At 44.5% G+C, this 16,104-nt stretch overlaps 1 protein-coding gene and 1 long non-coding RNA gene across 3 annotated transcripts in view; both read right to left on the bottom strand.

The window, feature by feature from the left end:
* Positions 1–16,104, bottom strand: part of SSH2 (slingshot protein phosphatase 2) — an 88,216-nt gene that overhangs the window by 51,591 nt on the left and 20,521 nt on the right. For both annotated transcript variants that reach the window (XM_048324336.1, XM_048324339.1), the window contains one exon: positions 7,830–7,873. In XM_048324336.1, coding sequence (XP_048180293.1) covers positions 7,830–7,873 — 44 coding nt within the window. The remainder of the gene's footprint in view (positions 1–7,829; positions 7,874–16,104) is intronic.
* On the bottom strand, positions 1,254–5,819 carry LOC125336142. The gene is made up of 2 exons (XR_007207679.1): positions 3,888–5,819; positions 1,254–3,186 (listed from the first exon to the last, which is right to left on the bottom strand). It is a non-coding gene; the product is annotated as an uncharacterized LOC125336142 (long non-coding RNA).

The following is a 16,104-nucleotide window of genomic DNA, read 5'->3' as shown; positions in this document are numbered from 1 at the left end:
CCCAGGCCTCGGTGCACAGGTCAACACAAAGTGCTCCAGTCAGGCTTGGCACTGGCATGCCCACATTTGACACTTGCAGGAGGCATGCTCAGAGCTGGACACCCAGTCTTGTCAGTGCACATAGTCCACATGCAAACAGGGCATTCATCAAGCTTCTGTTTCCATCCAAGATCAACAGCTTCAGGCTGAACTGCTGCTTCTTGTCAGACCACAAAAGGTGTGGGTGTCATCATGTTCCACCCACTCCTATCCCACAGGGGCTTGCTGAGTGTCTGCTCACATGTTAAGATGATTAAATCTGGAGCATGATTGTCTTATTAGGCATCTTCAATTTTTAGTCTACACTAAGGGGGACATGATGACCTCTTCATTTTAGAGTACACCTACAAGCAAGATTTCCTCTGGTCCCCTCAGTTCTCTCTTTTTGAGAGCCCTAATGAACACAATATACTGTCATAGTCTCTAACTCCGGTGGATGTGAAGGGTTGGGTATTAAGTCTGTTTGGACTGAAGTCCAGGAACTCTCTACAAAAGCAAGTAACGTTCTCTTCCTACAAATATAGAAAGTACTATAGCTGTAACATCAGTCATGTTCAAGGTAAAGGGGACAGTGGGAGGCTGTCACACATAGGAATTCTGCCCTCAATCATTATTATCAGCATCACAGATAAGGCAATGCAGAACCCAGACCCATGTTTTCAGGGGATTATGAAAAAAACTCGTTAAGCTGCTGTGTTAGACAAACAAACTTCCCCCTCACCCCCCAGCACATCCTCTCCCTGCCGAGCGATGTGCCACAGCCGTGCCTGCTCAGCCACCTTTACTGCACATGTGGAAAGTTTGTTCTTTACTGTTCAACAGCTGTTTCCGGTGATATTTATGAAAAGTCACAGAATTTTGAAAACAACACGTCCCTGCCCACAGCCGAGCATGGGAGTCTTGCACAGGCACCGCCAGGGAGCAGAGGTAGCAAGTTCATTTCCGTGTGCAGAGGTGGGGCCAAGTCCTTTGTTTTTCTCACCGGCAGCTACACTCAATCTTTGCCCACAAAAGCAGCTGTCGCCACATCAGCTCTGATGGGAAAAGGGTCCTAAGGGGTAGCCTTGAAAACTTTGGTGCCACAGTGAGCTCTTTGAGGGTCAAAGGACCTGATGACCCTGCTTTTTTGGTGGGAAGTCACTTAAGTAATCCTTTTGCTGTGAGGACATGTGGCTTTAAGCACTGAACAGAGTTGACAGATGAGTCTGAGCGGATTAAGGGTCCAAATAGATGATTTATTTGGGAAGAGCCTTAAATTAGTGCAGCAAACCTGTAAACAGGTAGAGACTGAGTGGCTGAAAGCAGCACCTCCTGCACTCATCTCCTGCTGCTACCTCCGCACCTCAGAGGAGAAGTTGATCTGTCAGAAGCCTTCTGGATGTTTTTAGCATGGGAGACGAAGCCTTCTGCATTCTGCAGCCCAATTTATCAGGAAAACATGAAGCAATTTCAGTAGCAGCGATCATAAACAAGCCAATGCACGCAGGGCAGAACGAGATAGAGTACAGCACAGACACAAAGCTTTCCCAGTGATTAACAGACATACCACCCACCAAGGCACAGCTTACACACACCAGCTGTATTACACACGGCCAGGGAAACTTAACCAAGTAATTATAAAGGAGCCCATATCTAGTTAAAACAAAACAAAACAAAACAAAAAAAAAAAAAAAAAACCAAAAAAAGGCAGGAGGAGACAGGAACAGGGAAAGCACGCAAAACTGTACTTTAATCCTGAAGAACCAGTCAGAACAGGAAGCCACATTCTAAATTTGGTTATTTAAGCTGTCAAAGAGTATTTCTGTTTCCAGTTCTTGAGCAAAGAAATCAGACGAGTACAGGAGTAGGGAGATAAGCATCACTGAAAGACCAAACCCCTGCTTTTAAAGCCCTTTGGTCAGCTGCCCATCATGATCGATGATTAGGCTGCCTAGTTGAGAATTCAACACCTATTTTGCAATATTATCAGTTCATTAAAACCTTCCCTCACCAGCCCCACATCCAATCACTGTATAGTTTACTTATCATTAAATCTTCGAGAGTCTGACACAGAGAGGTCAATGCTCAATTACACCTTTTTTACAGAGCTGAAGCAAAGATGACTGAAGGGACCCGAGCAGGAAAAGGGACACAAGCAGCAATGTCTGCTCTCAACAAGCAACACCAGTGTAGGTAACATATTATTTCAGTGACCTGTGGGAAAGAAAGATCTAAATCCTCCCAACCGTCAAACCATCCACTCCCCCAGTTTTATAAAGGAATGATTTTGATGCAAAGACACCAAAGAGCTGAATGGCAATGAGTCCAGAAACCCTGGCTCAGATTATCAAAATACATTTAAGTGTCTGAAATCCATGAAGTGCTGAAAACTCTTGAGGATTCATGTTTAAGTTTGAAGTCTTGTGAAGGTATCCCACCAGGAAAGGGAATTTCAGAGTTTCCCTTTCTATTCCTCTAGCTTAGAGCACCTGGTTCATGCTCAGCAGGAGACAGAAGCACGTATGGAATCCTTAAGGCACCTCCTGGTCAGCCCCTCCTCTGTGAACCTCTGAAGGAGCACAAGTGCATGGGAGCAGCTGTTCTGGACTCTAGACCCTTTTGGTAGCTGAAGGATCTGACCCACCTTCATTCCTTTTACTCCCCGTTTGTCCTTGCCCTGTTCCTCATTCTCCTCTGTTCACACGCTTAGAATGACAAATGCAAAACCACTTTTCATAAGCATTCAGATTTTGAGCGAGCTCCCTGTGTTTACCTGGTAATTTGGCAATGCAATGATATTACTCTGCTTGATACTTCAGCCTGAAGATCACACCTGAAATCATCTCACACATTATTGTGATCCACAAGTATGTCATCGGACTGGACATGTTGCAACCACAAACACAGACCTTGCAGTGAACTAGCCCTGAAGATACCTGTTACTAATCTAATAAACCCAAATTTTACTGCCAGTTCAATACCTTTGCTCACAGTTTAGTGATAAAAGAGCTGGTATTCAAAAATAAAGGCCACTGTAATGAATCATGGCCCACAGAACTTTTTCTGGTGGTCAGCAGAGCTAGCAGATGACCAGAACTGTTCTTTATCTCGGTATTACACTCTTCCCCAAGCAGCTGTAGTAAATGCCAGAGAGAGGCTGAGCTGTCACTGAAAGGAAAGACAGAAAGATGAATTCAGGAAACACATTCTAAAGATAAGGTTCATACTACAAGAGCTTAGTAATCTCCAGCACGGATAAACACACGTTTTCCTGTACACCACACACAGTCCCTTCTTACTCAAGATCTGGAGTTAACAAACTGTCTTGCACACCCATTAAAGACCCAGCTGGTTGGTTCAAGTACCAACAGAGTAAATGTTTGGCAGCTGCAGCAGCAAGCAAAGGCAGCACAAGGAAGGTTTAGTTGCCAGAACTCCCAACGCACGGCTTTTGGAAGTGTCTCTTGTAACACCAGATAGGTTTTAAGGATAACCAGGAGTGCCAGGAGCCTGCCACAGGAGCACCAAATGCTGATGATACACATCTCCAAAAGTCACAGCTGTCACAGGATGCTGCAGATCCACACATCTCAGTGTGGAGTGTGAATGAGCCTTCGGAAGTGCAGGCAATTCAGTATCACACGATCACCCCCCCCACTTCTCACAGGGACTAACACACATTTTACAACGGGTTTCAGTTTAAAAATCAAACAGGTTGGCTTACAGTTTCTTGAGCTGCTGTCCTGTAGAAGGAAGCACATGCACCTATTTCACTTACTATTTGAAAAACAACGTCTATACTTCTATAAACCATCAGCTCCTGCATCAGACTGTGGTCTTCCGCTCCTAAAACAAAAGTATTTACTCACAGCTTGAGACCTTGAGGCATCTTGGCACATCCAACTGTTATCATGGCAATAATCTGATTTGCTTTCCTTCCCAGTTCACTCCTGGAAGGAACTATTTTGACTAAAAAAAAGACCAAACCAAAAGGTAACCATACTTGTGCTGCAAAAGGTGTGGGGTTTTTTTCTTTTTAAATTATAATTTAACACCACACTCTTGCCTCCACTTGAAGAGGGAAGGACAAGCACTTTCTGAGAACATTTTCAGGTAACAAGCCCCAGATTTCAAGCAGGATGTAATCACCTTCTGTGGCACCTGAAGGGAACGACAGGCTCCTCAGCTTTACCTGAGCAAACTGACTTTAGTCTGACCCACTGCCAGACCATAAAAGTTCAAAGAATCCCTCTGAAGTCCCTGGCAGCCTCACTAGGCAATACAGTTCACCCAGTTTTATATGCAAGAGTTACTGAGCAGCCTCAAATGCTGCATTTCAGCAACCAGAGTGGTTTCAAGGCACACAGAAGTGGTAAAATCATGATAGTGTGGAAATAGAGGCACCATTTAAAACATAAAACCCAAAAAGCAAGCAGCAGATCCTGACAGCAAATCCAACGCAGCTGCAGCACTGCTGCTTCGCTGGCCCCGGAGATGTTGTTGGTCAGCAAAACAAAGATGCTGAATCCTTGCAACCTTGGCACAGAGCACACAAAACCTGAATGTCAATACCTCAGCGGGTGTAAACACAACTCACAGCTCAATACACGTGAGTTTTAGGTAAATTTTAACAACCTCGGGATGCTGCAAAGAGCTCGTTAACACAGATGCTCCATTAAGAGTGTATTCAGTGTGGCAGCAGCATGTCTGGGGACAGGAGAGATGTGCAGGCCAGTTTAGCTCCACAGCCTCCAGACAGCCTAATAAAAATGTCAGAACATAGCTATGAAGGTAATAAATGTAATAAATAGATTGTTCAGGACATCTGCTTATGCAGCACTGTCTTGGTTCCATTAGCCAAGAGTGACAAGGACTGGCTTGATCAGGGGCTCCAGAGCAAGAACCTGTGTCAGGGCTTTGGGGATCTCACCTGTAAACTGCACGAATGGTCACAGCTACAGCTGGACACAGAGACATCCCCTGGGCTTCCCCCAGAGCAGGGCCTGGATATGAGAAAAAATATTCCAGAAGCCAAGCTGGTTTCACCTATTTGTTCAGCTTATTCATAGCATTAACTTGCTGGGGTTTTCAATAATGGATATAAATATTTATAGAAATCAGGTCTGTGTTCACTATACCCAAGTACTTTCCTCAACAGGAAAACAAACCATTCCTCTTTGCATCAACACAAAAGAGTTCGACAGGAAATGCCATTGCAAGCACCTTCTAAGGATGGTTGCAGAGCACACAGGAACTCTTTCTGCACTCTGATAGCTCTTTCCATCTAATTAATTTCCATCCATTAATTCCCAAAGCAGAAAGCTCCTCGCTCCAAGATGGTGCTGGCAAGTGCAGACTTGTCAGGTCATCTGAATGCTCTGTAGAGCAGGTTTAAGTTTATACGTTTTCACACAGTTCTCCCCTGTCTGTGAGACCCAGTCCAGGCAATCACAGGCTGTGCAGAGACATGGGGACACAGGAATGGAAATGAAGGTTCTACCAATGATTGTCAAGAGTGACCACTGCAAAAATCTTCTGACACCAAACAAGTCCATGTGCTTATGCTTAGGTCTTCACTAATTCCCCTGCAAGCATTAACACCTTTGTGCACTAAGATCCTATTTAGTAACATTTGAAAAGTTATTTTATTAATGTAAACACACTTTTAGTCCTACCACAGCAGTACTCCTGGCTTCAGTGTCCAGTTAACAGGATGAGTTTCGACATGCCTGATGCCTGACACGCTGAGGTAGAATGTGAACACATTTTCCATGACTGCAGGAGACAAAAGGTCTCCTTGCCAGAAGAATTTTACAAACAGAAAAAAAAAAAAATCCCACCCCAAACACTGACCATTGACTGTAGCTGCAGCCAGGTCACCTGAGTGAAGCCTCAGGAGAACTGGGCCCTGCCCAGGCAGGCAGTGAGGAATGTCAGGCTGCTGCAGAACACTACCTGAGTGACACTGTAGCTGGAAACACACCTTTCCTTTTAAGCCAAACTCAATCTGTAGCCTTTTTACTGTCTGGATTTTTAATAGCTGCTACTTGCTATGTTCTTGTGAAAACTGGGGATTAGATATACTCAGGAGCTGTTTATGGACATCTGCTGCTCCTCCGCAGCAGACTCCAGGTTCACTACTTACTCCATTTGACTCTATTATTTTTATCCTGCTGTAATCAAACACATTTAACACCCATCCCCCTGTTTCCCCCAGAAGGAGCTTGGTTTTAGTTAGCTTTGTGACCCCAGTAACAGGAGTCACAGAGCTTGGATCACCACATCAGCGGCAGGTTGTCACTTCCTACCCCCGGAAGTTATTTCAAATATATTAAAAAAATGCTCGTTTCAGACCTAACCTACAATGGTTGCTAAGCACCCACAACAATTAAATACCTCCCATCCCTTCCAATACATTATGTATACTGAGATCAAGTCATGAGTTGATCTTGTGACTGCTGGAAGGCCAAGAGTGAAATGAAAAATCGGAGTTTAGCAGAGTTCAATCTGAGCCTTCGGGAATTGTGCTTTCCAGCTTTCCTCTCACTCATGAAAGCTGTAAAATGAAGAAACAGCAATTCTTAAATCATCATTTAGGGCTAGAAGACTGAAGTAAACAGGGCAGTCACCTTCCCTGAGCCACAGATTCACAGAACTACAGGGAAATCATGGGAATGTGCAACCAGGACAACTTTTTCTTTTGCAGATTCATCCAAGTTGGCCCCAAAACACAAAGTCCTGATCTCATTCAAGCATTTTAAATACTACATATTATGGCTTCTGTTGCTACCTACTCACACAAACAACATTAAGCAAAGAACTGTAACAGTCAGAGAGCTCATAAAGGGAGAACCAATTCACCTTCACTTCCCCTTTACTCCCTCTGGAGGGAATCTTAAACCTTTCACAAAATCTGACTGCAACATTTTAAGCCAAGAAAGTGCTCCTGCCATTGGAGAAGTCACCTGATATATACAATTTCTGCTTTTATTAAGTTCAGCTGAAATAGTTCTTTTGATGGCTTAGAGGAAAGGGGACAAAGCTTACAAGACCCCCAAAAGTCTTACCCTTCAGACTATGCCTACATTATAAAAATCACCATTTATTCTTGTCAGTGTTCAATCAACTGTTTCAATGTTTATTTTTTAGCAAATAACATTTACCAAAAAATCAGGTCTTCCTGAAGCAACTGAAATCAGCATTTACAAGAGGTGAACACCTCCCTGCAAAACAATCCCAGTTAAACAAAAAAATCCCTGCAAATTCTCAGTGTCTCCTAACTCTGGAGTGTAAGTTTGACTGCTTGCATCAGCAGCAAATACCCACACATCCACTGAATGTGCTATTTAATCAGCAGGTGCCTGTATGGATCAGATCACCCTTGATGGCAACAGGGACTATTTAACCAGAGAACAGGAGTTTATTATTCTGGTTAGAATACTCTGAATACTCTGATGGTGGACTAAATCCTGAGAAGCAACACAAGACACTGGAGGGAGCTACAGAAACAGCAGTTTGGAGAATATATTCACTGACATCTTTGCCAGCTGTTCCCCATATATATTTTTTAGTGTGCAATCCGACTTTTCCCATTTCCTGCTGCAGCAACCCCGTTATTGGGAGCATCACTGAGGCCACCGTTAAATCCATTTTTCAGTAAGGCTGCATGAGACAGTTGTGCAACATCAACAACAGGCAGAAAGTGATGCATGTTTGCAGTACATGCCAGAGGAACAACTAAAGCCCCGTGGAACATTCCACACAGCAAGGCATCCTCGAGGACTCTTGTGAGCTTTGAGTGACAATCTTACCTTCTGGGCTGGGACCGGCATTCCTCTTCCCCACTGTCTGCCTCCTGCATACATAAGGAAAGGAGAAAAACATTAATATCTTTTAATATATGCAGAAAGCAAAGGCTTGCATTTCACTGGTTTGATTGTGTAAGGCAAGGGAACTCTCCCTGCTCCTGCATGCAGCTGTCACTAGAGAGGAACTCACTTTCTGCTCAGCTGTCACTTCATGTTCTCTCAAAAGCCTTTTAAAAACTCAGCATTACAGGAATTTTTGCCCCTGCAGGATTTTGCATGCTTTTGCACAGACTTCCAGTGACCCCTGCCAAACACAGCAGGCCAAGAGCCAAAAACATAGTTCACTTCTGGGCAAAAATCTCTGGGTTTTTATTACCTTTATGGAGATCATATTAATTCATAGTCCAGTGTCAGCAATCAAGTGTAAAAATCCACAAAACCAGCATGTAATAAACCTGACAAATAGGACTGGGTGAGCACAAATCTGACCAGAAAGGAGAAATTTGACGTATTACGCTGCTTTAGATGAGATATTAATATGCACAATCTCTAATGTGCTGTGGAATTTTACTAGGCCTACCTACTACAGCCCAAAGCAATACCTCAGCAGAGAGATCTCAGCAATTAATTCTGCTTCACAGTACATTTACATACGCCCTGCCAGGCACTGGAGATGGGGTACAGGATCTGTTTTATTAGTGAGAACTTACTGTGTTCGGGCAGGTCTGCAGAGAAAAAGCATTTTAAAACATACTGAGGGTTTTGTCAGGGCAGGGGCATCCCATGAAAACCAGAGTTGAGACAGAGGAAGGAAAAAGATAATTTTGTTCCTGGTTGCTCTGAGCTTCCCTCCTGCAGGTCTCATTTTGAGTGGTGAATTTTCAGGCCACAGCCAGCAAGGTAGTTGCAAGAGACCTGTGCCACTGAGAGAGTTTCACACAAGGGTGACGCTGGATGTGCAGTGACACAGTGACAGTGCTCTCCTTCCCAGCACTGCCCCTGGCCCAGACTCCTCTGAACAGGCTCCAGTGATGTTCTCCCATGAACAACCCCTGGGGAGACTGTACAGCTCTTCTGAACTCTTTTGAACTACACTCTCTGTGCTTATTGGATGCAAAGGTCCAGTTTAGTTCACTTTTTAATCAGAGTAAAATGCAGATGCTTCTGCTGGATATTCCTTCTCTCTTATTTCAATGATATGAATCTGTGATACATGAGAATAACTAGAAAATGCTGCTTGCTACTGGTCTTCTATTTCTAAGAACAGGACTAGAGCACCACTGCACCACCAAGTCATTCACATGGAGCCACCTGCAACCACAAAGTCGAGCTAAAACCTGCAGACCATCTACAACAAACAAGAGCTGGCAGGAATACCTTCTACTCATCATACCTGAGAATTGGCTCAGCAACTCGGTAAGGAGGTAGCATTCCTGACCCCTTCAAGATGAAAACACCAATGAACTCCACCGTCAACAGCAAAGGAGCTGTTGCATCATTCAGAAGGTGCAGATGAAGAGCAGCCACGGGAGCAGCAGCAGCAGCAGAAGCAGCTTTTTAAGACCAGGGAGCCAAGTCCTTGAAGATTTGTAATCCTAATTACCAGCATTTCCCAGGATAGAGTACCTTCATTTCTCACCCCAGCACCAAAAAGTGCAGGCAATTGTGCCAGAACATAAGCTCCAACTGAGTTCTCTGCGGGTTTACAAGAAATTGATTTTTTTTTTTGGGGGGGGGGGGGGTGCAAGAAGCTTCATTACATGTAGAATTGCTAAAGACATGATGGGGTTTTTGAATAAAAAGTGTGTATTTAGCTAGAGAACAAGTTCCTCAAACTCCACAGTTAGGCAAAACAACTGAAAGAGCCCTTGAAGTCTCATTTGTGCTGCTCAGGAACTCAAGCTATGCAAACATTTTTAGTATTATAATGAATGGCTGTTTCTACCTGCCAAGAAAAATCCTTGTCACAGCAATTGGCAAGCCTGGTGTGCCATAGCCAAAAGTCCCACAAATGACAGGAGAAGATCCTGAAATATGTAGATCATGATCTTAGCTCCCCTCAAAATTCAACCCTCAAGAGCTCAGTGTGGAGGAGGCCAGACATGGCCCAATTAATCACCATCTGTCTCTGCTGAAGCTCTTACATCTCTTTGATATCAGACATAGATGTAGCAGGTTTGTGTGAGGAGCACATTCACTCAGAATATAACTGACTACAAAAATAACTGTGGACAAGTGTGATTTGAGCAAGAGACCCATTGCCAGTACCTGGGGTGCTGCCTGGAACAAAATTAACCTTCAGGAGCCTCCTCCTCTTCTCATCAGCAACTCTGACCAGCCTGCAGCCAACTCCTTCCCTGGACTTCGTGTTTTGTCCTGGATTTACAGAGTGGTCAGATTCAGGTATCTGAACCATGTTCACCCCATCCACTGTTCCCTCTACAAATGCATCCACGAGAATGTGGACAGAGGGCGAGAAATATGATACAGCCAATGCTCCCCTATTTCACATATCCCACCCCAAGTCCCTGCTGCCATTCCCGCTGTGCTGTGGTCACTGTAAAATCCTGCAGCCCCAAAACATCCCCCAAATCCCTGTCTGGAGCCCAAGCGGCTGCAGTAAAGCTTCTTCCCGCTAGAGGGAAGGGCAGGACAGGGATGTGCCCGCTCAGGTGCCGCTCCAGGGAGGAACCGGCTCCAAGGGGACACGGCTCCGGCATTGACACGACTCCTAAAAACCAGCGCCTTCGCGCTTTCTTCACGCTTTCTCGCCACTTTCAGCGTATTTCCAAAGGCGAAGAAGTATTGCTGCCAGTACAATTCACCAGCCAAGACACGGATCAAACATTCCTTTCCGAGGACATCTTTGAGAAGGAACGTGCTCGGACAGCATCCTTGGATAGTGAACCCAGCCATTTGGAGGTGTGACCTGTGACACCACTCCAGCTTTCACAGCTGTCTTTGCACAGGAGGTGGCAAAAACTTTGGATGCTGCCCCAGCCCCGGGTTCCCCGTGCCCTGCAGCACCCGTGATGTGACCACAGCGACAGAACCAAGAGACAGCAGCTTCCACAAATGCTCCTTGGGAGATTCCTGATGCTGGGTTGCTCCAGCCTCAAACCAGCCCGCTCCACCAGCCTGCACGGAGGAGGAAGCTGAGCAGCACTGATGAGCTCCAGAGGGAGTCATGCCCTGCTTTCCTTGACCAGAAACAGAGGCCTCAGGGGAAGGAATGAGTCGCATAGCTCTAAACTAGGCCACGATATTAAATGCAGTTTAAAGTGAAAGATGAAAAATTCCATCTCTGCTCCTTTCAGGCCATGTAGGACAGAATATGCAAAACATTAATCCTGTTTGTGCTTTGATCCACTGCCAACTATCTGTCATCAAAAGGGCAAGGGAAAGGAGAGAAATTTTGGAGTGCTCTTCTGTTCTATACAATGGGAGTCACTCCATGTCACGCAAACAATTCTGCTCTTATAAATCTCTTTTTTGCAGATTGATGTAATGATAAACAAGATTCAATCTCCACTCTTACGTACAGGGACTGGAGCTGTCTGCCTGGATTTAACATCAGGAACATCACAGCAAGTTCTTTTACTGTAAGATATGATTATTAGCCTAAGTCATGCGCCTAATAATCACTACATTTCTATTAACCAAGGAACATTTCACACAGACTACACCCTAAAAATACAGCTTTCAAACCTGAAAAGGATTCCCATTTAGTAACTGCTGGCTATGTATGATTTTATGCCAACATACCTGACTGTGTAGACAATGCCTGGGAAGTGTTTTTATCAGGAGTAAGTGGTCACAGCCAGCAATATCAAAAGAGCACCAACAATTTAGAGAGTTTTCACCCCCTAAGTCAACATTTTGTTTGTAGCTGGGAGGTGAACACTTCGGACACTTCTGTAATTGTGTAATCACAGAAAATTAGTTAATATAGATCCCCCCAAACCCACAGCAACATTCAGATGTATCCATGCCATCAGAGGGGCTTTTCGCTTAACACGGTCAAACATCCGCCATGTGGACAGCTTTGGACTCAGTCTCAAAGGAGGAGCCACAGAGCAAAGGACTTTAATTAAATGAGCAGTCTCCCTGCTCCCTGCTCTCTTTCCCTGGCTACATCCCGTCCAGTTGTTCAGACACACACTAAGTGCCTCTGAGCCAAACATGACCTTTCCTGGGAAGAAGGCAGCTGCTTCAGTCAAATCAGAGGCTGTGCATCCAGGCACTGATCCAGTTGTTAAACCATGCAAATGCTCCTGCTCCTTTCACAGCATCCACCAGTGTCCCAGTGTCCCTTTGTTTGGGCTACAGCCGTACAGAGCACTGCACGCTTCTCCATACGAGAGCTCTCCTCGTGTGCCAGCAAGTATTAAGCAAGTCAGTACAAAAGCCACCCTCCCACAACTATTTCCCAATGCATGGATAACCCAGTCCGGTCAAGTCTTGCAGAGGTTGCCACTGCTGCAGCCACACAGCCTCTCCTCCAATGAAACACAAGGCACACTGAGATAAGAGCATCCACTCTATGATGAGATTCCTTAGGGCTCAACTCAACTCCTGACACAGACACGTGGTGACAGTGGAGATGGCCTGTGGTACTCAGCATCTGCACAGAACTGGCATTGGATGCCCAAAGAAGCAACTCAGTGGAGGCTTATGAAGTTCCAGGTATCAGGGTCTGTGCATGGACATCACACAGAACTGAAGTTCATCGCCTTCCAAGATGAAGTATTTGACAGATTCCTGTTCAACAGCAGACCCTGCATAGAGCCGGTCCTATCAATAATCTCCAATCATCTGCTGGAACAAAGCAAGACAAATGTTTGAGTCGCACTGCCAAATATCTATTACACATTTCTGTAGCAGAGGGACTTTCCTGCAGTAGTTTGAGTTGTATCAATCTCTTAAATAAACTGTGTGAGCAAAAAGCCCACACATGCTGCATTTGCAGTATGGCTGAAGTGCCAGCAACAACACTGCCTGGGAAAATGAAACAAGGGCTGACTCCAAAACCTAGGTTGATAGAAGGTTCCCTTTTTTCTTGCAAGAAGCCCAAGACTACACACAAATTCACTGGGGGTTATGGGGAGATGCAGAACTGTTAACAGGTACCACTTCCAGTCTGACCATGTCTATCAGCGGTTTGGTACTAAAAAGGGTGATCTGGCCACCAAAAAAATGGGCATCCAGAGTCTGCAAGTTCCACAGCTGCAAAATGGAGAACCAGAAATCTGCAGCAGTTTGTGTGAACCAATTTACTCAGCGTATTTTGGAAACCATTAGTGTGGTAGCAGTGTGCAAGTACTCACTAACAGAGGCTAGGTCTCAAAGCTGAACTGAAAACGAGTTCACTTCAGAGTCCCTCGGTCTCCAGAGATGGTTAACCTTAACCATGAATAAAAATTATGAAACTAATTAATGAAGTCACCTAGCACGCTCTAGAGAGGAAGCTCACTGCTACTTTTCGAAATACTTGTATCTGCCACCAAACGCATTTTAAAGTAGAAGCTGCTACCAGGAAGCCTTTAAGTTTGACATAAAAGTTCTTCAAAAAGCTGAGCAAACCAGGCCACAAACAGGAAATGGGAGAACTGCACTGTGTTTTGCATAGTGCTTTTACCTCTCCAGAGCCATAGGGATAAGGGATAAACAAGCATTTCTCCAGCCTTTGCTCTCTCACCCCTCACTATTTGCATGAAATGTTTTGAATGAACGCTGTTTTCCTCCTCACATTTCTTCTGGATTTGAGGTTCCACATAAGCAGTAGCTTTCTGCAGCCAAGTGCTCATTCAGAGGTTGGCATTCCTTCCAGATTGTTTTCTGTATCACTTTGCTATGTCAGTAATTGGTATATTTAGGTCAAAGACATTGTGCTCCTGCTCGGGAGAGAGAAAAAAACAAGTTCTTATCAAAGCTTTCATCTTCCCACTGGAGCAAACAGCTTTATGAAAACCTTGTTTAGATTAGCACTCACTAAAAACTTCAGAACTAAAACTCAGACACTTCAAGACAAAAATTACAAGCCTTCAACTGGTACAAGAGTTAGGATGAGAAATACAGTGTGACACAGCCTGTTACACTACACCACAAGAACAGATTAAAAAGCAGATTACTGTCAACTGAATTTCTGCAGTGAAATCAGCCTGCCTGATAGGGAGTACAACAGCTTCTGCCTTAATCAGATACCCACCCAAGGGGAAAAAGAACCAAACCCATACATTGTAGATATATATTCACATTAAATATCCCTACACCAAATATGTATTAATATAACTTCTATCTCTAAAACTGTGTAGTAGGACATCATCTCTAGCCACTTACAGTTACTAAAAAAACCCAGCAGAACTATTGTGTCCCTGAATAGACCTTCCCCCTGGCTTTCAGAAGGCCTTTCAGCACTGTGCAAGCATGAGAGAAAAGACAGGTATTTAACGTAATTATGATGCTTTGCTGGGTTTAATGCCTGCCAGAACCCTAAAGGTACCTGCTTAATCTCCTTTTAGGTGAAGCTAATGACACTGTCCACTGGAAATCTTGGAATCTAGGAGCATTTGTTACCCTAGAACAATAACAAATGCTTATGGTGACGAGCCAAGTGTGAGAAGACTCACTGGCTGTATAAACACAGGCACTGGAACTCCAGTTTTCATACTGGGAACTGTTGCTGACGTCAAGGGTATAGTTTGGCTAAGACCAAGTCAAAGATATGCATGTGTACACTAGTGAATCTCAGGGCAGGGCTTCTACACAACCAACAGTCTGTGATTAAATGAAATCCCAGCTCCACAGGTTACCACAACGAGCAGCCGTTCATTATGCACTCATGCAGGTTGACACATTTACATGCATGAAATTGTCCCTCCGCAATTATGCAGGATGGACATTCACACCTCAGACTCTCTCCAGTCACTGCTTGTTAAAACACAGACCTTACTCAACCTCCAATGCCCTCCAGAGCTTCCAGAGCAGCGCTGGCCATGCACCTCCTCACCCACAGGGCTGACATCTTCACCTCAGAAGCTGGGCCCGTTTCCAGCTGGAGAGAGAGAGACTCTCCTCAACTGCTGCATTAAAAAAGTGGCAGCTAGAATTAAACAAGATTGAAGGAGCCTGAAAGGCAAACTGGCTAATGAGCCATACGCAGGGAAGTTAGAGACCTGGAACTGCAACTGATAATCTTTTACCATCCATGAGCAATAGGAAAGCATTACAAGGAATAAGAACGTAGTTCAGAGACAGTAGATGCACAACACCAGCTTCTGGGTTAAATTACTTTCCCATTGACATGAACAAACATTTTAAAGTGTTTTTAAAAGAGGAAAATATTTGGTTTTCACTCATGCTGAAAGGCTATTTTAGGAGGAGGAGGGTGGAAGGAAGGGAGGTACACGGCAAAGGGAAGGGTCTTTGTCTTGCAATCAGCCATCTTCCTGTTAGCATCTAGTTTACCTTGGTGCACGCTCATTTGTATCCCTGCAGGAGTTATCTCCATTAAAAATTAGGGAGTTATTCTAGGGCTCTGATCAAGTTGTAACTCCAGAGCTTTGACTTTTCCAGAATGTATAGTAGGGTCACTAAAACAATGCTGATCCACCTGTAACATACATGAAATATATTATTCCCACAATGGAAAAAGAATAGAGTTATTTGGATACCACTCCTAGTTACGTCATAGCTGTGTCCATAAAATGAAGCTGTGCCAGCACATCCCTCTTGTTAAAAGTCTAATTCCTGGTCAGCAGCAGCTTAACCAGGCACAGATTTTTCATTTTGACAGCTTGCCTCAAATTCCACAGAGGGAAGCACACACAGCCATCCCTGAGACACATTTCAGCTGCACCTTCACCCCACACCAGCTCGTAGAGTCCAGGGGCTGCCTGTAACACAAAGGTATCCTTCTCCCTGCCAGAATGCTACAGGAGACTCTCACCCACTCAGCTCCTCCGAGATCCAATCCCTGCAAGTCCCTGTCAAATCTCCTCTTGACGTAAGGAACACACAACACAGAGAATTAGGAGCAGTGCAGGAATCTTCGTGACCTACCCGAAATAAAAGCACCAGCAGCCAGGCCACTCAGGGATCTTGGCATATTGCATCAATAATTAAGAGATGATTTTCTGGATGAAAGATATTCTCAAAGGGGGAAGTTATTTAACACTTAGAAAGATGAAATAAAGACTCTGAAAAGAGAACAGAGCAACACTCAGTCTTTGCAAATTCCACAATGCTCAACCTTTAAAAAGCAGAGAGGAAATCATTA

Source organism: Corvus hawaiiensis, chromosome 20 (genome assembly GCF_020740725.1).
Source record: "Corvus hawaiiensis isolate bCorHaw1 chromosome 20, bCorHaw1.pri.cur, whole genome shotgun sequence".
Taxonomy (NCBI): domain Eukaryota; kingdom Metazoa; phylum Chordata; class Aves; order Passeriformes; family Corvidae; genus Corvus; species Corvus hawaiiensis.
Note: the sequence above shows the minus strand (reverse complement) of the source record. Positions and strands in the feature narration are given on the sequence as shown.